Source organism: Callorhinus ursinus, unplaced genomic scaffold, assembly GCF_003265705.2.
Source record: "Callorhinus ursinus isolate GAN/ISIS: 27379988/994484 unplaced genomic scaffold, GSC_fseal_2.0 scaffold22, whole genome shotgun sequence".
Lineage (NCBI taxonomy): Eukaryota > Metazoa > Chordata > Mammalia > Carnivora > Otariidae > Callorhinus > Callorhinus ursinus.
Window position 1 is genome coordinate 2,911,987 of NW_027397084.1, and position 25,497 is coordinate 2,937,483.

At 47.2% G+C, this 25,497-nt stretch overlaps 1 protein-coding gene and 1 non-coding gene across 2 annotated transcripts in view; one reads left to right on the forward strand and one right to left on the reverse strand.

Annotated features, from left to right (window-relative positions):
• The window catches only part of CAPN11 (calpain 11), a 17,561-nt gene extending 12,924 nt beyond the window's left edge, over positions 1 to 4,637 (forward strand). The window contains exons 12-22 of the mRNA XM_025890579.2: positions 628 to 639; positions 950 to 1,161; positions 1,456 to 1,495; positions 1,594 to 1,662; positions 1,745 to 1,802; positions 1,943 to 2,007; positions 2,273 to 2,341; positions 3,032 to 3,110; positions 3,204 to 3,320; positions 4,016 to 4,074; positions 4,171 to 4,637. Coding sequence (XP_025746364.1) covers positions 628 to 639; positions 950 to 1,161; positions 1,456 to 1,495; positions 1,594 to 1,662; positions 1,745 to 1,802; positions 1,943 to 2,007; positions 2,273 to 2,341; positions 3,032 to 3,110; positions 3,204 to 3,320; positions 4,016 to 4,074; positions 4,171 to 4,197 — 807 coding nt within the window. The 3' untranslated portion in view covers positions 4,198 to 4,637. The remainder of the gene's footprint in view (positions 1 to 627; positions 640 to 949; positions 1,162 to 1,455; positions 1,496 to 1,593; positions 1,663 to 1,744; positions 1,803 to 1,942; positions 2,008 to 2,272; positions 2,342 to 3,031; positions 3,111 to 3,203; positions 3,321 to 4,015; positions 4,075 to 4,170) is intronic.
• An 18,420-nt stretch (positions 4,638 to 23,057) lies between these two features.
• On the reverse strand, positions 23,058 to 23,159 carry LOC112838079 (U6 spliceosomal RNA). Its single transcript, XR_003211880.1, has one exon. It is a non-coding gene; the product is annotated as a U6 spliceosomal RNA (small nuclear RNA).
• Between the last annotated feature and the right edge of the window lie 2,338 nt (positions 23,160 to 25,497).

The window sequence follows — 25,497 nt, forward strand, 5'->3', positions numbered from 1 at the left end:
GGGGGGGGGGTGGGAGAGGGAGAAGCAGGCTTCCCGCGGAGCACGGAGCCCGATGCGGGGCTCCATCCCAGGACCCTGGGACCATGACCTGAGCCGAAGGCAGATGCTTAACGACTGAGCCACCCAGGCGCCCCTCTAACCCACCTTTTTAAAGAACTATTTTACAGAACTATGTTTAATGCTCAATTTCAGTAATCACCTATTAACTTCCTGCAGGATAAGAATGTTCCATGGAAAATGCTCACGTTCAGGAAAATGCTCTCCTAGATTTTCATCCCAGTTGATTTTTAGCAGTGTGAAGTTGGGCACGTTACCTCACCTCTTGGGATTCAGTTTCTTGTCCTTAACCTGCAGTGGTAGAAATCTCCCCCCACCGGCAAAACTTTGTATAAACTATACTTTGCTCTCCCAAACTTAGGGACTATCAATATTAACGCTAGGACTTTTAGCTATTTGAGTCCATGCCCCACCCTGCTGCCAGTGTCCCAGTGCCCTTAACACCCCCCAACACACACACACACACACACACACACACACACACACACACACACACAGTACTTGGCTTCTACAGGCCTGAGCCCCTTCACCATCCTGGGGCTCTGACCTCCCTCTCTCTTCTCTTCCTAGGTCCCAAAAGAGGTACAGAAGATGTGGGGCTTGATTCTGGGCAGGCACTACCCCACCTCTGGCTGCATGTGGATGGGCAAAGGGTGGAATTCAGCCAACGGCTCTCAGGGCCCCTGGGTTAGGATTCCAGCGCCCTAGGGCCCCAGGTGGGAGTTGGGGCAGGAGATCATACCGAGGTTACCTGCCAGTTGGGTGGTGTCCAGGACTGGTCAGTTTGTGGTGACGCCTCCCGCAAGCCTTGCCCAGCCAGGCTTCACTTTCGGGGTCCCTCTTTCCTTACCCTCCCATGCCAGCCCTGTACCCACCTCCAAAGCACATATAGTTTCAGAACATCCAGGATATTCGCTTGAAGAAGGACTTCTTCATAAAGTATCAGGACCATGGCTTCTCAGAGATCTTTACTAACTCACGTGAGGTGAGCAGCCATCTCCGGCTGCCTCCGGGGGAATATGTCATCATTCCCTCCACCTTTGAGCCACACAGGGATGCTGACTTCCTGCTTCGGGTCTTCACAGAGAAGCACAGCGAGTCCTGGTGAGGAGCCCTACCTCGCTGCTCCAAGGCCACCTGCCCAAGAGCTGTAGGATGTCACGCTTAGGGAGCAGTCATCTGGGCCTCCCCAAATCTACCCTTATTTTAAGTCAGGGAAACTGAGGCACAAGGAGGAGGAGTCCCTGTTGGGAGCAGACCAGAATCAGAACCCAGATCCCATGCAGCCTGTTCCACGTTGCTTCAGATACATGACATGATCTCCTCACAACCACCCCATTAAAATCCCTGTCTCCCTGATCCTGGATACCTCCCAAGACTTCCTCCACTTTTGCTCAGGGAACTGGATGAAGCCAACTATGCTGAGCAACTCCAGGAGGTGAGGGGATGCTGTGGGGTGGAGGGATCAGAGGAAGCATCTGGGGAGTGTGAAGGAACTTTCTGGACTGGGTCCCCTTCCCACTCCTTTCCCTGCAGGAGAAATTCTCTGAGAAGGACATAGATCAGGACTTCATACATTTGTTTGAGATAGTGGCAGGAGGAGAGGTGAGAGACTGAGGCCTGGGTGCCCAAAGGAGGTGGCCAGGGTGAAGGTGTCGGAGAAGAAGTTGACGGTCCCCCTTTCTAGGGCAAGGAGATCGGCATGTATGAGCTACAGAAGCTGCTCAACAAGGTGGTCACCAAACGTGAGTCTTTCAACCCTCCCCCCGCCCCCACCGCTCACAACCCTTCCCCTGCAGCTTGTGCCTTACCTCCACCACTCCCGGCATCCCCCACAATGTTCCACTCACTCCTTCTGTCTTCCCGCCCCTTCCCTCCCTCACAGTCAGAAACTTCAGGACCACGGGCTTCGGCCTAGATGTGTGCCGCTGTATGGTCAACCTCATGGATGTATCTTCTTGTCCAGCGCTCTCCCACCCCTGACCCCCACCCCCAAGCCTAGCCCCCAGAGGTGGTCACCTCTCTGGCCAGCCATGCCCTCCTTCCTGCTGGGGATTAGACTCTGAGGTAGCAAAAGATGCCATTCTGGCTGTTACCATAGTGACCACACAGGAATCCCTGGTCTCACACGGCCCCCCACTCAGTGAGCCCCTCTGCTTCCCTGACCCCAAGATACCCTCTTCACTCTTCTCTGGCATCCTTGACCACCCCCCAGAAAGATGGCTCTGGCAAGCTGGGGCTTCCCGAGTTCCAGATCCTGTGGAAAAAAATCAAGAAATGGATGGTAAAAAAAAAAAAAATTGAAAGGGCAGTTTATGGCGGGCAGAGAGGGCGGTCCTCAGGAGTGATGGGGATTAGTAGGGATGATGCTAGAATGGGAGCCCCCGACTAGACACACACACACAGGACAGGATCTGTGGAAGTGTTTGTATATTGGCTAGCCAAAATATTTATTTATTTATTTATTTATTTATTTATTTATTTTTTACAGATTTTATTTATTTATTTGACCGAGAGAGACACAGCGAGAGAGGGAACACAAGCAGGGGGAGTGGGAGAGGGAGAAGCAGGCTTCCCGCGGAGCAGGGAGCCCTGATGCCGGGCTCCATCCCAGGACCCTGGGATCATGACCTGAGCCGAAGGCAGACGCTTAACGACTGAGCCACCCAGGTGCCCCTAGCCAAAATATTTAACAACCAGTACAGTCCAGGCATCAGCCAGCTTAAAGGGTACATGCGGAAGGCCCAGTTGGGAGTGGGTCTTTCAGACCACTGACTCAGTTTCCAACCCCCTTCCCTTGCCAGACGTCCCCTACAGTCACTAGATGACAGGAATATTGGTCACTCAGGGAGTGGGCCACGGTAGGCAGCCCTGGGTCTTGGGTAGCCCTTGTAGGTTAACTGTATGAAAGCCTTTCATTATTTCAACCACCACCCTATGCACACGGCCCTACCTCATCTGTCTGTCCCTTCAGGACATCTTCCGAGAGTGTGACGAGGACCACTCAGGCAGCTTGAACTCCTATGAGATGCGCTTGGCAATCGAGAAAGCAGGTTAGCAGGGGGTCAAGAGAGGGTTTGGGGGCAGGGAGGGAGGATGCAGTGGCCAGAGGGCTGGACCCTCCTCCTCACTCCTCTCTCTCCCAGGCATCAAGCTGAATAACAAGGTGACACAGGTGCTGGTGGCCAGGTATGCAAACGATGACATGATCGTGGATTTTGACAGCTTCATCAGCTGCTTCCTGAGGCTGAAGGCCATGTTCAGTGAGTCAGTCATCTGCCCACTCCCCACCTTGGGCTAAGGACCAGGGGCCGCCTCCCACACACCCACATGAGGAGCACTCTGCTCCCAAACCATGTCCCCTTAAGAGCACAGATGATCTGGGTTCAAATCCCAGCTCCACCAGTTGTTGGCTCTGTGCCTTGAGCAAGTCATTTATCTCTCTGTGGCTCTGTCCTCTGTTCTCATCTATAAAATGTGGACAACAGGGGCGCCTGGGTGGCTCAGTTGTTAAGCATCTGTCTTCGGCTCAGGTCATGATCCCAGGGTCTTGGGATCCAGTCCTGCATCGGGCTCCCTGCTCAGTGGGAAGCCTGCTTCTCCCTCTCCCACTCCCCCTGCTTGTGTTCCCTCTCTCGCTGTGTCTCTCTCTGTCAAATAAATATATAAAATCTTTTAAAAAATAAAAATAAAAAAATAAAATGTGGGCAACAACAATATTGGCCTCCTAGGATGGAGGTCCAGAATACAGGAGTTCGCATATGGCGACGCTTAGCATACGGCCCATAGCAAGACCATGAGGTGTTATCCTTAAGTCCTTCCAGGGCTGAGGGTTAGCTGGGAAGCAGCAAGGGACAGCTTCTTACGCCCTTTCTGACATCCTGCCTCTTTGGGAGTAGGTCTTGCAGACCACAGACTCAGCTCCCAAACCCCTCCCCTTGCCTCCTCTCTGAAACAGCATACTTTCTGTCCATGGACCCCAAGAATACTGGCTATATTCACCTGAATCTGAACCAGGTACATGGAAGGGATTTTCTGGCACTCCCACTCGCGGCACCCTCAGCCATCCTACCCACCCCCCAATCCTTGGATCTGCTTCTTTTCTCCCCACAGTGGCTGCAGACAACCATGTGGGGATAGAGGAGCTCCAGGAGCCTGGCTCCCACCACCACCACCACCAGTGTGGGGCTTCTGGCCCCAGAGCAGGGGCTTCCTTGCTGCACTCGGCTCTGCAGTCTCTGCTGATGGAATGGGCTCCAGCTAGTGGCACCCGGGCCCTGGATGCTGAGCTTACTCCAGCGCCAAGCCCTCTATCGCCACCCTCCCATTGCCCACCCTCCCAGCCCAACGTGTTTCTCTTTTTCCCCAGCCTGCTTCTGGTGGCTGGATTCCCCCGTCTCTCTCTCTCTCTCTCTCTCTCTCTCTCTGAGTATATTTTACCGAGATTAAGTGTCACTTCCCCAGTGGCTGTGGAGGCTCTCCACCACTTTCCTGCTCATACCCATCTGCTCACTACCCTCCTGGCACAGCCCCTCTCTTCTCTGCCTCACTTGGGGGCGTTATAATAAATAGCCCATGCCGCTGGCTTCCATGTCCCTTGTTTCTATGTCAAGAAAATTCCGGCAGGGGTGGAAATCACTTCCCCAGCCCCAAAGAGGGGCCCCAGTAGCTCTCAGGGTGTCACCCTACTTCCAGGGAAGAATGTGTGACTGTCACAAAAACTAGAGGGCGCTGTTGACATTTATGTGCGGTACCAGGGATGCCAAAGGCACAGCAGTCCCTCCCCGCAGACTGTACTGAGCATGGTACCAAGGAGCAGCATGGGAGGAGACAGCACTGGGCAAAGTTAGGGGCCCACAGGGCCCTTGCTTCCTCTCTCCTCCCCTGAGGTCTCCAAAGGTGGCAATGCAGGCGTCTCAAAGGTCAAAAATCCAACACCCCCACCAGCTAGCAGATCATAGAAATGAACCGACCCTCCTTGGTGTGAGGCCAGGAGGGCTGAGGACTGTGGGAACAGGTGAGTTCCTGCCTGCCTGGAAGGTGTTCTGGTTCAAATCATTTTTATTAGAGACTTGTTGCCTGCCAAACTACTGCCCTCACAGAAAGTATCAAGGGACCCTTGGTCCCCCAGTTCTGGACCTTGGAGTCTCTACCCCCAGATCCCCCCTCCCCCAGCTTCTTGCAGCAGTGAGAAGCCCAGACCACCTACAGCAGCCCCTCAACTGCACATCGCCTATCCTTCCAGATCTTTCCATGGCTTCCCCTCTGGTCTCTCTGGCCTGTACACCAGGTCCTGTGCGTGCAAGCTTTTTAGCCTCTTGGCCAGAGACAGCTTACAAATCCTCTTAGCTTAGGGACCTGTTGACCTTAAATACATCTAGATCCTTCCTGCATGTGTGTGCACTTTTGTCTTGGGGAGGGGAAGGGAAGGGAGGGGAAGGGCGTGGCTGGCTTCGAGTTCCTCCTGCAGCCTTGCTCCTAGGCTTCCTTCCATTTGCAGGACACCCACCCACCCCTCTTATGCTTAGCTGGGGGCTGGGATTCCAATCCCCCCTCCCAGTCTGGTGACTGATTCTCTGCACCATCCCTGCCCCCTGCCCCCTGCCTCCTTTGTGTCCTCAAAGATGAAACTGGGTCAGCCACTCTTCCCCTCAACTGCCGCTCCCACTGCCTCCCAGAAATCATCTCCACCGGCCACCTCCCTCTTCCTTCCTCTGTCCTCTACAAATTCTGTCTGAGAGGTCACACTCTCTTGAGGAGCCTCTTAAAGATTGGTTCCTCCGTCCCACCTTCTGCCACCTTTTCCCCACAGAGCTGCTCTCTAAGGAGCAAAGAAATGTTCCAGGGGGGCAGGGCAGGGATCATCTGGGGAGGCCTGGAAACTAGCAGGTCCTTTGAACTTTTGAGAGGTCCTGGGCAGTCCCACTGGGTTCTGGGAAGCCCAGCAAGATGCTGACCCCACATCTCGTTCCTTGCCCTAGCGCAAGATGCCGCCAACTTCTGTCTGGGTCGTTTGGGGCAAGTTATTTTACTTCTCTGACAGTCTCCTTTTTCTCACCTGTGGACTGGTGATGTTAAACAATGAAAATTTTACTGAGTAATTTAAAAAATCAAATTGGCGGGCGCCTGGGTGGCTCAGTCGGTTAGGCATCTGCCTGGTTAAGCATCTGCCTTCGGCTCAAGTCATGATCCCAGGGTCCTAGGATCGAGCCCCGCATCGGGCTCCCTGCTACGCGGGAAGCCGGCTTCTCCCTTTCCTACTCCCCCCCCACTTGTGCTCACTCTCTCTCTCAAATAATTAAAATCTTAAAAAAAAAATCAAATTGGCTTTATTGAACAGTTCCTACATCGGGCTGCATCCCACCTAGCAAACAGAAAGGTTTGTAGAAAAAGAAAAAGAAGGATTTGTAAATGTAGAGAGGAGGGGGATGGGAAGGGATTATCAGCAAAGAGGATGTTGTTTTAGGTAAGGTCCCCTCCTAAGGGGCACAGGAGGGGTCTATCTGTAAATTTCCTAGTGCTGCCCAGGGACTTCCAGGTTGACTGGTTAGAGGTCACATTTCTGGAGGGGATTAAAACAACAATTAGGTTAGGCATTAAGTCTTGGTTTGCTGATGTGGGGCCTTAACATAAGTGACTCCATGTGGGGCCTGTGGTTTTCTTTTCAGCAACATCTCCCTATTGGTTAGATTCTAAGCTTACCTGAGACAGGGGATCAAAATGTAAGGCATTCTACGACTATGGTTAGTCACAGGTTACAACTTCAGGTTCACAATTGTTTTTTGTTTGTTTTTTTTTTTAAAGATTTTATTTATTTATTTGACAGAGAGAGACACAGTGAGAGAGGGAACACAAGCAGGCGGAGTGGGAGAGGGAGAAGCGAAGCAGTCTTCCTGCGGAGCAGGGAGCCCGACGCGGGGCTCGATCCCAAGACCCTGGGATCATGACCTGAGCCGAAGGCAGACGCTCAACGACTGAGCCACCCAGGCGCCCCCACAATTGTTTTTAAGTAATCTCTACACCCACCATGGGGCCTGAACTCACAATCCAGACATCAAGAGTCGCATGCTAAAAAAAAAAAAAAAAAAAAAACTTGCATACTCTACCAACTGAGTCAACCAGGTGTCCCAAAGTTCATAATTTTTAAGTCAGTTGTCCTTTCATTCTTTTTCTGACAGTCCAGTCTTCAGGAGATCACATGCTTGGTGGTTAGCGGCGGCGAACATGCATTTAAAGCTTTTGAGAGAGTAAAATGCACCAGGGAGATTATTGTGATTCTTATAAACAGGATAATCCCTAACCTCTGGAGTGCACTTCAGAGCCATTGTCTCCAAGACCCAAACTAATCAGAATCAAGTAAGACAAAGCTAGACCTCGCTGAAGGAGTCACCATTTTAAGCCCAGTGGCTTGCTCAGTGATCTTGTGCAATTGAGTTTCAACTTCCCCAGAAGGGTTAATCTGTGTGCTGCAAGTGGTGTTGGCCACAGCACAGACACCTCTTTGCTCAGCTGAAAGATAATCAGAAGCTATCTGATTATAAAGAACAATTTTGGCTGGAGAGCTGGAAGGATCTTTGTTGGGCAGCTATTGTCTTAGTGACAGATTCTGTGGATATCTTTAAGAGTTAAGGAAAGGTTTCCGATCATATTCTCTTTTTTTAAGATCTTATCTATTTATTTGAGAGAGAAAGAGAGAGCATGAGCAGGGGGAGGAGCAGAGGGAGTGGGAGGAGCAGGCTCCCCGCGGAGCAGGGAGCCCAATGCCAGGCTGGATCCCAGGACCCCGAGATCATGACCTGAGCCAAAGGCAGACGCTTAACTGACTGAGCCACCCAGGTGCCCCTGATCATATTCTTATTTATATTTCCTCCTAACCAGGGAAGTATGGCTCTGCCAAAGGAAGCAAATCCTGAGTTGTGAATGCCTCCTAGTAGGTCTTTTCTAACTCGAAGATGTAAATCCAGGGGAGTCAACCAATAAGATGTCTGATTTCACTTGCAAAAAGTTGGGGGCACGGTGAGGTGAGATACCCTAAGAGGCATTGCCTGGCTGTGTCCCAGCCATCTGAACATTCACAGGCCCAAGGAGAGTGCTAACCACCAAAGACAAAGGACAAGCCCGGTCAGGGCACAAACCTCTTCCACCAAGGTGGCATGGCGAATGGACAGATAGGAGTTTTGGGTGACAAGTCCAGCAGTCTGAAAGGCCAAGTTTACCTCCCTCCACAATGGCCTGAGAGATCCCAATGATGTCATCTTTCCAGGCCAGTGCCAGAGTGAAAAAAAGAAAGGTTTCCTCTTCAGTTAAAGTGTGAGGCCTCTGACCCAGCAATTGCACTACTGAGTATTCACCCCAAAGATACAGATGTAGTGAAAAGAAGGGGCACATGCACCCCAATGTTCATAGCAGCAATGTCCACAATAGCCAAACTGTGAAAGTCCCTCTTACTTTCAAAGGCAAATATTATGGAGATTCATCCTCCCCATTCATGGGCTCCCCAGTGTGAAAGTCTGTTTTCTGTCCTTCTCTGAGCCCACGCTGGGGCTCAAATCCATGACCCTGAGATCTTGAACTCATAGCCCTGAGATCAAGAATCACATGCTCTTTCCACTGAACCCCCAGGTGCCCTGAGAAAATTTTTGACAGAGAGAAAAGCCAACTTCCAATTTTCCAGCAGTGTACTTTTGATATTAAAACTCATTTTTATTTGATTTTTTATTTTTTTAAGAGAAAGAGAGAGAGTGTATGTGGGTGGCGGCAGAGGGAGAGGGAGAGAGAATCTTAAGCAGGCTCCATGTTCAATGTGGAGGTGGAGGCAGGGTTCGATCTCAAAACCCTGAGATCGTGACCTGAGCTGAAATCAAGAGTCAGATGCTCAACTGACTGAGCCTCCCAGGCACCCCTAAAACTCATTTTAAATAAGTTCATCTTAATCTTAGCCAGCTTGATCACACATTAAAATTCCTTTTCAAAAATTCCTTTTCCACAAATCTTCTACAACTTTCTTTTTCTTTCTGTTTTACATTCAGATTTTGTCCTGTATTTTCCCTCTTTAAATACCCTCATTTTGGGGGGGGCGCCTGGGTGGCTCAGTCCTTAAGCCTCTGCCTTCGGCTCAGGTCATGATCCCGGAGTCTTGGGATGGAGTCCCACAACAGGCTCCCCCTTCTCTGTGGGGAGTCTGCTTCTCCCTCTGCCTCTGCCTGCCACTCCCCCTGCTTGTGCTCACTCTGTCTCTCTCTATGTCAAATAAATAAATAAAAATCTTTAAAAAAAAAAAAAAGAACCTTAACTAAGAAGTAAATAATTGTGAACTGTCTTTTACATTAACATACTCTGAATTGTCGGGTGTCCAAGTGGCTCAGTCGGTTAAGCATCTAGCTCGGGTCATGATCCTAGGGTTCTGTCCCAGGGATTGAGTCCTGAGTCGGCTCCTTGCTCGGTGGGAAGCCTGTTTCTCCCTCTGCCTGCCGATCCCCCTGCTTGTGCGTTCTCGCTCTCTCTCTCTGACAAATAAAATCTTTTTAAAAAATACTGTGAATTTTCAGATTTATAAATACTTATTATGATTTCTAGAAACATGTTTTTAAAAAAAAATTTTTTAAGATGTATTCATTTATTTTGGAGAGAGATAGAGCAGGGGGAAAAGGCAGAGAGAGTCCCAGGCAGACTCCGCCCTGAGTGTGGAGCCCATGGGGGGCTTGATCCCACAGCCCCAAGATCACGACCTGAGCTGAAACCAAAAGTCGGATGCTTGAGCAACTGAGCCACACAGGCGTCCCTAGAAACATGTTTTTTTTATAGAAAATTTCTTAACATGGCATAAAACATGTTTACTAATAGATGCAATTATCTTTAGTTCCTCTGTAAAAGGAAGCAAAAAGAGGATAAGCCTATGTTCAATAATTAACGTATTTGGAAATGATCTAGATATTCTATGAATTTAACTTAATTCATCACTTAATTTAGCAAAACTTTAAGATTTCAGGTTACCAAAAAGACCTGAGGAAGGGGTGCCTGGCTGGCTCAGTCAGTAGGGCACGCGACTCTTGTTGTCAGGGTCATGAGTTCTAGCCCCATGTTGGGTGTGGAGCCTAATTAAAAACAAGACAAAGAAGATGTTTAAAAGATTTGAGGAAACTTTTTTTTTTTTAATTTAAGTAATCTCTACTCCCAATGTGAGGCTTGAACTCACAACCCTGAGATCAAGAGTCACATGCTCTTCCGACTGAGCCAGTGTGGCGCCCCATGAGGAAACTGTTTTAAAAGTTTATCTAAAAAATTTTTATCTTATTTACATCTATCCAATTTATTTTTTCATAACAATTATGTTTAGATTACCCACAAAAACTTCATGAAACATTAGATAAAATCAACCATTGTCCCAAGTTATTCTTCTTGTTGACAAATTTTGTAACAGAGATAACATGACCTTACTTGATTATTAAACCCGGGTAGGAGAAAAGTATTATATTTAATGCTAATAACTTTATTTTTTTTAAGATTTTATTTATTTATTTGACAGAGAAAGACACAGCGAGAGAGGGAACGCAAGCAGGGGGAGTGGGAGAGGGAGAAGCAGACTCCCCGCTGAGCAGGGAGCCCGATGCAGGGCTCGATCCCCGGACCCTGGGATCATGACCTGAGCCGAAGGCAGATGCTTAATGACTGAGCCACCCAGGCGCCCCAATGCTAATATCTTTAAAGATATGTCTATTTTAATTAAACTAACACCCTTAACCTAGCTTTAATACCAAATATCTTCCCAGATTGCGTGAACCTGAAAAGCATTTGGGTTAGTTTCTATTATATTTCTGGGATTTAGAAATATTTCATTTATAAGTGCTTATTTTTATGCCAGTTAAATAGAAGTCTTTACAGGGGCACCTGGGTGGCTCAGTTGTTAAGCATCTGCCTTTGGCTCAGGTCATGATCCCAGGCTCCTGGGATTGAGCCCCACATAGGGACCTTATAGTTAATTATTTTAGCCATGATATGGGCATGAAAATGCAAAGCCCTAGTTTATAGAAGAACAGTTGGATCCAAACTGTTTTTGTGGCAGATGGAATAAGTTAAGGTCACCTGCTCAGATGGCTAAAGATTATTCTACCAATACTTGTGGAAAAAACACATAACTTTTCATTCGTCTAAATTTCAAACGGCCTTTCTCCATTTTGTTCTACTCCCGGTAAGAATTACCTCGGGTGAAATAGGCAAAGGGAATTAAGACTACAGACTTCCAGTTATAAATTTTAAAAAGAGGGGGGGAAAGAAAAAGAATTACCTCCCTGAGGTTTCTACTTTTAATATATATTTTTAAAGATTTTATTTATTTATTTGATAGAGAGAGACACAGCGAGAAAGGGAACACAAGCAGGGGGAGTGGGAGAGGGAGAAGCAGGCTTCCCGCCGAGCAGGGTCCCCGATGCAGGGCTCGATCCCAGGACCCTGGGACCATGACCTGAGCCAAAGGCAGATGCTTAACAACTGAGCCACCCAGGCGCCCCTACTTTTAATATTTTTATCTCAAAGTCCCAGGGAGAGAATTCAAATCCCTTCAAGAAGGACTCTGGTTTTTTCAAAGTCAATAATTTATAAGCCTCTTGAGATAAATAGGGGAGGTTTGGGGATCAGTAAAGAAATAAATGAACTTTGAATCGCCTCTAGAGCTACATGTCTAGTTTTATAAAGATTTGTGAGATGCGGACAGTTGCCTTTACTCCCGCTTCTTTAGAGAGTTGTAGCCTGGGTGTGGAGGGCTGAACTAGTCATCCGCCTACGTTGGAATGTTTGTTTGTTTGTTTGTTTGTTTCTGGGTACGTTTTGCTGAGAGAAAAGAGCTTCCATCAGTTTTTCCAGGATGCCACCTGAAGGTTCTGAGCAGGTTTTTGGTGTTGTGTTTTTTTTTAATTCAATTAATTAACATATACTGTATGATTAGTTTCAGAGGTAGAGTTTAGTGATTCTTCAGTTGCAGGTAACACCCAGTCTGAGCAGGGTTTGAAGAGGAAAGAGTGATATTTACTAGAATTTGACAAGGTTTGGTTTTGTTTTGCTTTTTATTTTTTTTTAAGATTTTATTTATTTATTTGACAGAGAGAGATAGCAAGAGCAGGGAACACAAGCAGGGGGGAGTGGGAGAGGGAGAAGCAGGCTTCCCACCGAGAAGGGAGCCCGATGCGGGGCTCGATCCCAGGATCCTGGGATCATGACCTGAGCCGAAGGCAGACGCTTAGCGACTGAGCCACCCACGTGCCCCTTGTTTTGCTTTTTAGATTTCCCCTGGCTGTCTAAAAGAATAATGTAGCAGTTCACCAGAAAATCCTTGAGTCCCATCAGCTCTGGGAGGGGCTCACAGGAGGGGGCGGTATGCGGTGGGGGGGGTAGCTCCTTTGAAGGTAGATATGGGGCTCTCTGTAAGGTCATTAACTTGGCGGACTTTGTCTACAGTCATGTAAAGACAATTCAGACAGAGGGTAACTAGAATCAATATTTGAGTAAAGGACAGAGGGAGGCAGTAAGAATTATAACAGTCTTCCAGTCGTTTGTATGGCTTCTGGGTCTTTTTAATTTTTTATCAGCTTTTTTGCAACAAAACTTTCAATAAAGCTGTTTTTGCAATTTTGAAGCCTTTGTTTTTATGTGCACTTCTCATAGGATCTTATCTGCTTGGAACTTTCTTCATAATGGTCACTGTAATTCTAGGTTGTAATTCCCCCGAGGGGCTGGTAGCAGTTTGGTAAGGCCCTCATTTCTGTCCAGCCATATCCAAGTGGTAAATGGGGTGCAGCTCACATTTCCATCTGGCCTTACTCTGGGGACTCGCACCTGATAGTTACAAAGCCAAGTTCTTCAGGACACAGATCATGCTTAGTAAGAGTCTGACATTTTCATAGATATTTATAGCTTCCAGAACGGCAGTTCTTAGACATAAAATAAGCAGATGCCCCGGAAGGTGGTACACTTGACTCTCTAGAAATGAAGGATCCCACCTTCATTATTTATTTACTTATTTTTATTGTGTTGTTTGTTTTGTTTTCCAGTTTAGCCTTTGGATTTCTTGAAGCCAGATTAGTCCCTGAGAGAGATGCACCGTGGAGTTGGGGTTCTGTGGTGTTTCACACTGTGTCACCTCATTGCACGGAAACTCTCTTGAGTTTGGCAGGTGACTTAGTGTTGATCTAACCCTTTCTGTGACTAACTTGTCCTAACACAGGGATCTTTGGGTCAGGTGGCACATGCTCTAACAACTCTGAAACATTTGCCCCACGCCCACCAATTTCTGTGGCTTGTTGGCCTCCAAGATCCCCATCAGCCTTTACCTGAGGAGAACATTAACAGAAACCAAGAGAAACCGAGGGAACAGACTGTGGACACCGGCAGTACCCAAAGAACTAGGGATTGGAAAGAGGACTGAACCAGCAGACCTCAAACAATGGGAATGCAGACTGATTCCAAACAAATGGACAACAGCTGCCAAAAGCTCAGCTCCCAGCATGGCATCTGGGGACAGAACCAAGGGCTGGGGTTTAGATGTCACTGCACACCGGCCCATAGCAAGACCCTGTGCACCACTAGCAACTCCACAGGCAGACTTGGGGACCTCAGATTGGACCTGGGGCAAGAAGTTCCAAACAACTGGGGACCTGCAGACTGAACCAAGGACTAGGGCCTCAGGTTTCAGATGGAAGCATCTGCCAACTCAAGCTGACCCACTAAGCTCTGGACTAGAAACCAGTTGGATCCGGAGCTCATCAAAAAGAGAGCCTAGCTCCCAACTGAGAGAGACTTACCCACGGTCCTCAGAAATGGTGAGAAAGACAGTGAACTCAAAAAGGGGTTCGCAGGCACCGTGCCCATCAGCGGTCTTCTTCAATCTGCAACTGCAACCAAATCTGTTAAACAACAAAAATTCAACTCCAGCAATTTAAATGATCAAATTGACTTTATTGAACAATTGATGAATCGGGCAGCCTCCCACCTAGCAAACAGAAAAAGCCCCGTCCAGCTATAGAAAATGAAAGGTTTGCAAAGGCAGAGAGGAAGCAGGAAAAGGAAATAATTAGCAGGGTGTATTGTTTTAGGCAAGGGAAACAGAATGGGTCTATCTGTAAATTTCCTAGTGCTGCCCAGGAAATTCTAGGTTGAGTGCTTAGAGGTCACATTCCTGGGAGGGGTTGAAACTGCAGTTAAGTTAGGTATTGAGTCTGGGTTTGCTGATGTGGGCCTTAACCTAAGTAACTCCATTTTATTTTATTTATTTATTTTTAAAGATTTTATTTATTTATTTGACAGAGAGAGACATAGCAAGAGCAGGAACACAAGCAGGGGGAGTGGGAGAGGGAGAAGCAGGCTTCCCGCTGAGCAAGGAGCCCGATGTGGGACTCGATCCCAGGACCCTGGAATCATGACCTGAGCCGAAGGCAGACGCTTAACGACTGAGCCACCCAGGCGCCCATAAGTAACTCCATTTTAGACCTCTGGTTTTCTTTTTAACAGGGGTGCCAGTGGCTCTCAGGGCGTGCTGTGCAGACAACTGAGACGGAAGTGTGCTCAGTGCCTGGCACACAGTCAGCACTCCCCAGGTGGCAAACTCATCATCATCACCACTTAGATTCCAAGGAGCCCCATCTGCAGTCTGTGTGCTGAACAACTAAAAGGAGGGTCATTCACCTAGATTGTGATGTGAGCCCCCCTCCGCCAAACTCAGAGTTCTACCACTGGGCAGCTGCCCAGTATTCAAGAAGTGAGATGAATTCGCAAACATTTAATAAATATATCTAGTGAACACATGCATCCAACACGTATGCCAGCATGCATACATCACAGTCCCCCACATCCACAATCTACACAGAAGCGCCCCCCACCCCCGCCAGCTGCACCGGGTCTGGCTGCTCCCTCCTCCTGCCTGCCAAATCTGCATCAGCCCTCACCTTTTCTTCAGCCCCTTTAGACTCCATCTTCATCTGCCTCCTCCCTCAGTCTAACGCCCCGGAATGCCACTCCCACTTTGTCCTCGCTGTCTCCTGTGGATCTGTCACCACGCTTTCTGCTCTTCTCTTCTGGTCTTCAGTGTGGGTAGCTTCCTATGTTCAGAGCACGGGGTGGTAGGGTCCTGCTGGGGAAGCCTTCGCCCCTGCTGCCTGCAACCTGCACAGCTCATGCTGGGTAGTCTTGATTGAGGCTGTGTGGCAATCTAGACCACATCTTGATGACTAACTGCCATTCTCCACAGCTGCTGCCCCCATTTCCTTCGGAACCCCCTCCCTGGCCTCCCATTTTTCTGCAAAGATGAAGCCACATCAGAACACCCTCAGCCCGACTTCTCCAGTCCCTCAGAATATTGCCGTAGCTTCGTCCTCTGGTTTCTGAGACAGTGGGGTCTCAAGTGTACCAGAAATCTTGCCATGTGCAACAACATGGATGGACTTTGAGGGCATTATGCTAAGTGAGATAAGTCAGGCGAAGACAGACAAATACTGTATGATCTCACTTATATGTAGAATCTAAAAAAAAAAAAAACACAATACAAAAAAGCAAAAAACCTACCTCAAAAACCAACAGATTGGTGGTTATCAGAGGTGGGGATGAGGGGTGGGCAAAATGGGTGAAGGGGGTCTAAAAGGTATAAACTTCCAGTTATAAAATAAATACATCATGGGGATGTTATGTATAGCATCATGACTACGATTAATAATACTGTATCACAGCTTTGAAAGTTGCTAGGAGAATAGCTCTTTTTTCTTTTTTAAGATTTTATTTTTAAGTAATCTCTACACCCAACGTGGGGCTCGAACTCACAACCCCAAGATCAAGAGTCGCATGCTCCACAGACTGAGCCCACCAGGTGCCCTGCAAGGAGACCAGTTCTTAAAAGGTCTCAACACAAGAAGAAAACTGTGTAACTATGTATGGTGATGGATGTTAAGTAGATTTATTGTGATCATTTTGTAATATATGCAAACATGAAATCATTATGTTGTATACCTAAAACTAATATAATGTTATATGTCAATGATTTCTCAGTTAAAAAAATAAAATGTGTGGGGCACCTGGGTGGCTCAGACACTTAACAGTGTCTGCCTTTGGCTCAGGGTCATGATCCCAGGGTCCTGGGACTGAGCCCTGCATCAGGCTCCCTGCTCATCGGGGATCCTGCCTTTCCCTCCCCCTCTGCCCCCCCAAACTCATGCTTTCTCTCTCTGTCAAATAAATAAATAAAATATTTAAAAATTTTTATTTATTGGGGCGCCTGGGTGGCTCAGTGGTTAAGCATCTGCCTTCGGCTCAGGTCATGATCCCGGGGTCGGGGATCGAGCCCCGCATCGGGCTCCCTGCTCTGCGGGAAGCCTGCTTCTCCCTCTCCCGCTCCCCCTGCTTGTGTTCCCTCTCTCACTGTATCTCTGTCAAATAAATGAATAAAATCTTTAAAAAATTTTTTTTAATTTTATTTATTTTTTTAAAGATTTTATTTATTTATTTGACAGAGAGAGAGAGCACAAGCAGGGGGAGCAACAGAGGGAGAGGGAGAAGCAGGCTCCCCGCTGAGCAGGGAGCCCAATGTGGGGCTCAATCCCAGGACCCTGGGATCACGACCTGAGCTGAAGGCAGACGCTTAACAGACTGAGCCATCCAGGTGCCCCCAAATTTCTTTTAATTAAAATAAATTGCTAGAAACCCCATGGAATATCAGGCAGCAGTTAGAAGCAGTGGACGGGATGCCATACAGCAACAGCTATAAGATCCTGAAAACATACTGAGGGGAAAATAGTAAGGCAAAATGAACACGATAGCTTTTTTGTACAGTTTTTTTTAAATGATGCTTCTTTTTTCTTTTTTTAAGATTTTATTTATTTATTTATTTGACAGAGAGAGAGATAGCGAGAGAGGGAACACAAGCAGGGGGAGTGGGAGAGGGAGAAGCAGGCTTCCCGCCCAGCAGGGAGCCCGATGTGGGGCTCTATCTCAAGACCCTGAGATCATGACCTGAGCCGAAGGCAGACGCTTAATTGACTGAACCACCCAGGTGCCCCCAGTACTTGGTTTCTAATACCATGCTCCAATAAATAGAACCGGGGCTTATTGGAGAAATGTCTGATTCTAGGGCTGCTGCAGGAAAGGTACAAGATAAGTCCTGAACATCTTGTGCCAGAAAGTAAGGAAATGTTCAAATCAAGAGCAAAAACAAAAAAATGATGAGAATATGGCAATAGTGAAGCATAATTCCCCACACCTCAAGTGGGTTGCACCTAGTGACTTCCTTCCAAAGAAGACAGTATGGGGGTGCCCGGCTGGCTCAGTAGAGCATATGATGCTCGATCTTGGAGCCATGAGTTTGAGCCCCACGTTGGGTATAGAGATTACTTAAAAATAAAATCTTTAGGGGAGCCTGAGTGGCTCAGTCGGTTAAGCATCTGACTCTTTTTTTTTTTAAGATTTTATTTATTTATTTATTTGAGAGAGAGAGAGAGAATGAGAGATAGAGAGCACGAGAGGGAAGAGGGTCAGAGGGAGAAGCAGACTTCCCGCTGAGCAGGAAGCCTGATGTGGGACTCGATCCCGGGACTCTAGGATCATGACCTGAGCCGAAGGCAGTCGCTCAACCAACTGAGCCACCCAGGCGCCCCAGCATCTGACTCTTGATTTAGGCACTGGTCATGATCTCAGGGGTCATGAGATCGAGTCCCACATCAGGTTCCGCGCTGGGTGTAAAGCCTGCCTGGGATTCCCTCTCCCTCTGCCCCTCCCCCACTGTCACACTTTCACTCTCTCTCTCAAATAAATAAAATCCTTTTTAAAAAAGGACAGTATGAAAAACGGGAGAAAAGAGTAACTTTATGGTAAAGAAACATGACAAACCCTACTTCAGGCAGCTGATCAAGGTCAACATCAACAGTAATAAGTCATGGTGATAGAATGTACCCTTGATGTGATGTGATGAGAATGGCATTTTACCTCTGTGGTTTCCTTCCCCAAAACCCAAAAACTCTAGTCTAATTATAAGAAAAACATCATACAAATTCCACTTGCAGGACATTTTACAAAACACCTGCCCAGTAGTCCTCAGAATGATCAAGGTCATCAAAAACAAGGAAAGTCTGAGAAAGGGTCACAGCCAAGGGGAGCCTAAGGAAAAAAGACAGCTAAGCATAATGTGCTATCCTGGATGGGATCCTGGCACAGAAAAGGGACATTTGGTAAAAACTAAGGAAATCAACAAAGTACGGGTTTTAGTCAATACTAATGTATCAATATTGGCCCTTAATTGTAATAAACATACTGTATTAAGGTAAGATGTTACTTATAGGGGAAATTGGGTGTGGGGATACAGAAATTCTCTGTGCTATCTCCACAACTTTTCTGTAAATCTAAAATTATTCTAAAATAGTTTATTTTTTAAAGTATTTAAAATAGATACCTTGGAGATATTTTTCTGTTGGTGCACAGAGAGCTTCTTTATGATCTTTTAAAAGATTTTATTTATTTATTTGAGAGAGAGAGTGCATGCAGAGGGGCAGGGGGGCAGGAGAGGAAGAGAATCCCAAATCGACTCCCCACTGAGCGAGGAGCCAGATGCAGGGTTCCATCCCACAACCCTGAGATCATGACCTGAGCCAAAACCAAGAGTTGGATGCTTAACTAACTGAGCCATCCAGGTGCCCCTTCCTTATGCTTTTTCTATAGGTGCATAGGATTTCACTGTAGTGAAGTCTCATCACTGACTTACCAACTCTTTACTGAGGGTTGTTCCCAATCTTTGACTATTATAACCAATGCTACAATGAATGACACTACACATATGTCATTTTATGTAATGCAGCTATTTCTATAGGATAAATATCTAAAAGCAGAATATATTTTTATAAGATTTTTATTTATTTGAGAGAGAGAGCGAGTGAGCCCAAGCTGGGGGGAGAGGCAGAGGGAGAGGGAGAAACAAACTCCCTGCTGAGCAAGGAGCCCAACTCTTAATCCCAGGACCCTGGGATCATGATCTGAGCAGAAAGCAGACGCTTAACCGACTGAGCCCCCCCAGGCGCCCTTAAAAGTGGAATGTTGAGTTAAAGAGTATATACATCAGTAATTCAGTATATACATTAAACTCCCCTCCATATAGGGGGAGTTTATACTGCAATATAAGAGAGTACATATTTCCCCACAGCCTCGTCAACGCGGTCTGTGGTCAAACTTTTGCATATTTCTAATGTGATAGGAGAAAAATGGCTTCTCGGTGTCCTTGTACTTTGCATTTCTCTTATTGCAAGTGAAACTGAGCAAATTGTTTTGCTTGCGTGTCCTTTCATTTTCTGTGAGCCGTCTCTGCATATTCTTTGTCCATTTTTATACTGGGCTTTTGCGTTTTTCCTTATAAAATTTTAGGAGCTATTTCTATTTTAGGAAGATTTGCCTTTGCCTGCCATAGGGGCCGCAAATATTCCCCTTTCCGTGCCATCTGTCTAATGCCTGCCCCATGGACCCCACTCCTCCCCTTCCCTCCGGCAGAACTGCTTTCCTCAGGCCACCTGTTCCCTTTCAGAGCCCCAGCCCAAAGCCCGTCTAGTTCCTCATTCTTCCTGGTGACCTCTGACCTCTTGGTGACATCTGGCTCTATACTGAAGACTCTTCTTGTGTGTAAATAACTTTTACTGTGTCCTTTGTCTGTCTTCTGGGATTTCACATTCTCATTAGAACATGGAAAATAGAGGGACGCCTGGGTGGCTCTGTCGGTTGAGCATCTGCCTTCAGCTCAGCTCATGATCCCAGGGTCCTGGGATGGAGTCCTGCAGGGGGCTCCTTGCTCAGCGGGGAGCCTGCTTCTCCCTCTGCCTGCCACCCCCACTGCTTGTGCTCTCAATCTCTCTCTCTGACAAATAAATAAATAAAATCTTTAAAAAAAAAAAAAAAGAACATGGAAAATAGAGAAAAGCATTCAGTGGAAAACCAACAGTCACCTGCGAGTCCACCTCCCAGGATAACCACCTCCTGCTTCTCAAGGCCTCTGTGTGTGTATTTATTTACGAAAGAAACTTCTTGAATCTATCCAGTTCCTTTGGGAAGTGATTATCATTACACTTTCACACCTCTCGGATTTCTGCATGTGCCTATTTTGTCTCCACTGGCGGGTAAGCTGGAGGTACCAGGTAGGAACTGCCCCTCCTGCCCATCCCCACTGCAGCGACCTTCTCTCTCCTGGACTCCCCCCGCCCCACATTTCCCTGCCCTGCCCAAGCCTAACCGCTGCCCGCATGCCTGCCAGAGACGTCAGACTCTGCGTCTCATGGGTCTTCAAAAGCACCTTCACCTTGTTGGAAACTTGGGCTCATCAACCCATCCCCCAGAAAAATCCCGCTTTCCAGTCAGAACAGCCAAGACTCACCCAAGCATTGTTTCCAGCCCGCGCCCTGCAAGCACCAAACGGTTCCTGAAGTCACCCCACTGTTTGGCCTCTGTCTTTGCTCAAGCTCTTCCTCACCTGGACTTTGCTCCCCCCTCTCTCCTGCAGGCCTCCCACGACTGTCTGTCACACTCTGCCCATCCTCTGGCCCCAGAGCACCATCCCCCTCTCGGCCTTTTCCTCGCCACCAAACCCTCTCTGAAGCCCCATCCCCCCCCACACACACACACCCTACCCCACCCCTGACACTCCTTCTCCAGGTCGGTCCTGACTTGGAGGCCGCCTCTGAGTAGTTCCACACACCCCACCCCCAGGCCCCGTGCTGGCTGGTGCCGCTGACTCCCAAGGTGCCAGGCACTTTCCCTTGCAGAACAATCCATCCTCTCTCCCTATTGTGATTTCCTGTTTACTCCTCTGTCTCCCCTACTGATACACCAGAGGCAGGGCTGTGTTTCAGTGACGTATTTCAAGTGCAGGCGCTGGAACACTAACTATGTTTGTTGACTAGGGAGAGCACGGGTTTCCCAGCTAACGTGATCACTCCCCATTTTGAGCGTTGAAAGCTTTCCACCGAGGGTGTCTCCTGTAGGGCCAAGCTGGGCCAGTTGGAATTGAAACCCTCCTGGGTCTGATGTGCAAACTCATCTCCCTCCACTGTCTAACTACCACCCTTTTCGGACTCTTACAGAGGTCCTCTCTGAACCTCAGTTTTTTCATCTGTCTAGAGAAGAGAACACTAAGGGGAAAATTATAAAGACCACATACATGAATCATAATACCTGGTAAACGGCAATGGGATAAATGAAGATGGAATGTGGGTACATTATTTAAAAAAACAGTGCTACCTTTCACTGAGCATGTTTTCTATACCAGGCACCGCTCTAATATCTCACTGGTATTAATGCCTTTTCATCCTAAATCAGCTCCATTTCAAAGAAAGGTAAACTGAGGCACAGAGCAGTTAATGATTCATTTGGCTAAGATTCCACATTGTAGGTAGAAGAGCTGGGATTTGAACCCCGGGCAGAGCCTACTTGCTTAACCACCACCCCATGTTGCGTCTCTATTAAATAATATATAATATATTAGTATTATTTGGTCGGAGAGCTGCCCTCTTCAAATAAAACTGATCCAATCACACAACCACCCTCTCCTGGGATGATTCTCACTCTAATGGTAATTCTGTAGGTAGAGTTTTTTGTTCATATCTATTTATCTATCCCAAGAATGGAAACATGTTTAAAATGTAGAAAAGAACCATGCCCATATTTTCTGTTCTTCGACATTTGCGTAATCAGCTTCAAATAGAATAAATACCCCTCAGTTGAACTACACAGAGTTTAACGGCATCTGTTTTGCCATAACTTACACGGAGTTACCTTCAGTGGTACTGAAGATGTATACCCCCCAAACCCACCGCTGCAGGTCTTCCAAGCACCTCTAGGTTGAGTTTCCAGTCCCTTCCCTCATATTTTCAGAATTTCCTCACCAAGAGAGAGATGGGGACAAGGGAGGGGAAAGAAGAGGCCAGCCTGGGTGGGGGCTCTCCACTTGGATTCACAAGGGGCAGGAGAAGAGAGATAAAGGTTTGGTGGTCACTGATAGTCCTTCTGGGTCTGTGGCTCAGGGCACAGGCTATGCTCCCCTGGATTGCCATGGGGGTGACGTGGTAAGGTCACCTCCACATAGGTCTCCCCTAGTCTCCCTCCTATTGCCACGCCCCTGATGTCAGCCTTATCCCTGGCACAGAGCCCCAACTCCTGCCTGTGGGGGCAACAGAAAGGAGGAGGGCAGAAAGGAACCGTTTCTGGATACCCAAGGAGAAACTGAGTGTAGAAAGGAGGACGCCTCCCCTCCCCCCACCGAAGAATAGCTGGAAGCAAGGTGCCTGCCTCCTGGCGCCCACACTGCCTTCACTTCTGAGGATCCAGAAATTTGTGGGACGCAGGGAGGGAAAGAGAAAGAAAAAGGTGAAGAGAGTTAGGGAGATCCAGAGAAAAAGGGTAGGAGGTTAGAGAGACCAACACAGGCATATCTTAGAGATACTGCAGGTTCAGTTCCAGACCACCAGAACAAAGCGCATATTGCAATAAAGTGAGTCAGATGAATTTTTTGGCTTCCCAGTGTGTATAAAAGTTATGTTTGCACTATACTGTAGTCTCGTGAGTGTGCAAGAGCATTATGTCTAAAAAACCAATGTGCGAAGGGGCGCCTGGGTGGCTCAGTTGGTTAAGCGACTGCCTTCGGCTCAGGTCCTGATCCCAGGGTCCTGGGATCGAGTCCCGCATCGGGCTCCCTGCTCAGCGAGGAGCCTGCTTCTCCCTCTAACCCTCCCTCCTCTCATGTACTCTCTCTCTCTCATTCTCGCTCTCTCAAATAAATAAATCTTAAAAAGAAAAAAATAAAAAACCAATGTGCATATCTTCATTAAAAATTACTTAATTTTTTTTAAGATTTTATATATTTGAGGGAGAGAGCCTGAGCATGGGGAGGGGGCGGCAGAGGGAGAGGGAGAAGGAGGCCCCATGGGGGCTCGATCCCAGGACCCCGGGATCATGACCCGAGCCCAAGGCAGACGCTGAACGACTGAGCCACCCAGGCGCGCCTGATTTTTTTTTCCTTCATGAATTTGCATGTCCTCCTTGCTCAGGGGCCATGCTAATCTGTACCGTTCCAATTTTAGTGTATGTGCTGTTGAAACAAGCACCTATTTATGTTGCTATTTGACCTCTTCCCATGAATCACAGATGTTCTTTTTTTTTTTTAATTTTTTTATTGTTATGTTAATCACCATATATTACATCATTAGTTTTTGATGCAGTGTTCCATGATTCATTGTTTGTTCATAACACCCAGTGCTCCATGCAGAACGTGCCCTCCTCAATACCCATCACCAGGCTAACCCATCCCCCCACCCTCCTCCCCTCTAGAACCCTCAGTTTGTTTTTCAGAGTCCATTATCTCTCATGGTTCGTCTCCCCCTCTGACATACTCCCCTTTTCTTCCTCTCCTGTTATCTTCTTCTTTTCCTTTTTTCTTAAAATATTTTGCGTTATTGAATCACAGATGTTCTTAATGGCATCTAGAATGGTGAGTCCAGGGGGCACCTGGATGGCTCAGTTGGTAGAGCACGTGATCTCAGGATTGTGAGTTCAAGCCCCATGTTGGGTATAGAGAATACTTAAGGAATTGAAAGAAAAGAAAGAAGAAAGAAAGAGAAAAAGAAAGAAAGAAAGAAAAAGGAAGGAAGGAAGGAAGGAAGGAAGGAAGGAAGGAAGGAAGGAAGGAAGGAAGGAAGGGTGCCTGGGTGGCTCAGACAGTTAAGCGTCTGCCTTCGGCTCAGGTCATGATCCCAGGGTCCTGGAATCGAGTCCCGCATTGGGCTCCCTGCTCCTTGGGAGCCTGCTTCTCCCTCTGCCTCTCTCTCTCTCTGTCTCTCATGAATAAATAAATAAAATCTAAAAAAAAAAAAGAAGAAAGGAGGGAAGGAAGGAAGGAAGGAAGGAAGGAAGGAAGGAAGGAAGAAAGAAAGAAAGAAAGAAAGAAAGAAAGAAAGAAAGAAAGAAAGAAAGAAAGAAAGAAAAAGAAAGAAAAATGCTTACCAGAGATTTTCAACTTACTCTGTCCAGATCCATCAGAGTAATCACAATCCACGGCAACTATAGCTTTGTGAAATATATTTCTTAAATACTAAGACTTGAAAGTTAAAGTGACTCTTTGATCCAGGGGCTGCAGAGTGGATGTTGTGTTAGCAAGCATGAAGACATTAACCTTGTCCATCTCTATCAGAGCTCCTGAGTGACCAGGTGCCTTGGCAATGAGCAGTACCATTTTAAAAGGAATCTTTTTTCCTGAGCAGTAGGTCTCAACAGTGGGCTTAAAATATTCACAATATTAAACTGCGTTTTAAACAGATGTGCTGTCATCCAGGCTTTGTTCCATTTATAGAGGAGAGCCAGCAGAATTCTGAAGGGTCCTAGAATTTTCGAAAGAGTAAATAAGCATTGGCTTCACCCTGAAGTCACCAGCTGCATTAGCCCCTAACAAGGGAGTCAACCTGTCCTTTGGAGCTTTGAAGCCAGGCATGGACTCCGCCTCTCTAGTTATGAAAGTCCTAGATGGCATCTTCTTCCAATAAAAGGCTGTTTCGTCTACATTGAAAATCTCTCAGGGCACCTGGGTAGCTCAGTCAGTGGGGCACCCAGCTCTTGGTTTCAGCTCAGGTCATGATCTTGGGTTTGTGGGATCGAGCCCCGTGTCGGGTTCCCCACTTGGCTCAGAGTCTGCTTGGGATTCTCTCTCCCTCTCCCTCTGCCCCTCCTGCTCCTGCTCTCTCAAATAAATGAATAAAACCTTAAAAAAGGGGGCGCCTGGGTGGCTCAATCGTTAAGTGTCTGCCTTCGGCTTGGGTCATGGTCCCAGGGTCCTGGGATCGAGCCCCACATCGGGCTCCCTGCTCAGCGGGAAGCCTGCTTCTCCCTCTCCCACTCCCCCTGCTTGTGTTCTCTCTCTTGCCGTGTCTCTCTGTCAAACAAATAAATAAAATCTTAAAAAAAAATCCCGAAGATGTTTAAAAAAAAAACCTTAAAAAAAAGTACTTTATTTATGATTGATACTAAATCTTTTTCAGTTATGTGGATCGCAAAAGTCTTCCCCAGTCTGTGAGGGACAGCCTTCTCACTTCCTTTTTAGCGTCTTTTGTTAATTGAAAGTTTTTGAATTAGCTGGGTAATTGAAGCTGGGTGATGGATACATGGGGTTTGTTATACTATTATCTCTACTTCTGTGTAATTTTGAAAATGACCATAACAAAAAGTTTATAAAAATCTCTAAAACAGATAATCCTCTACTATCCCAAATTCCTAAAGATCAGCTCCTATATTGTATAGTTTTGCTTTCAGATCTCTAATGCCACCAGAATATATTTGTTTGTTGGTTGGTTTTTAAAGATTTTATTTTTGAGTAATCTCTACACCCAGTGTGGGGCTTGAACTCACCACCCTGAGATCAAGAGTTTTATGCCCGGGGCGCCTGGGTGGCTCAGT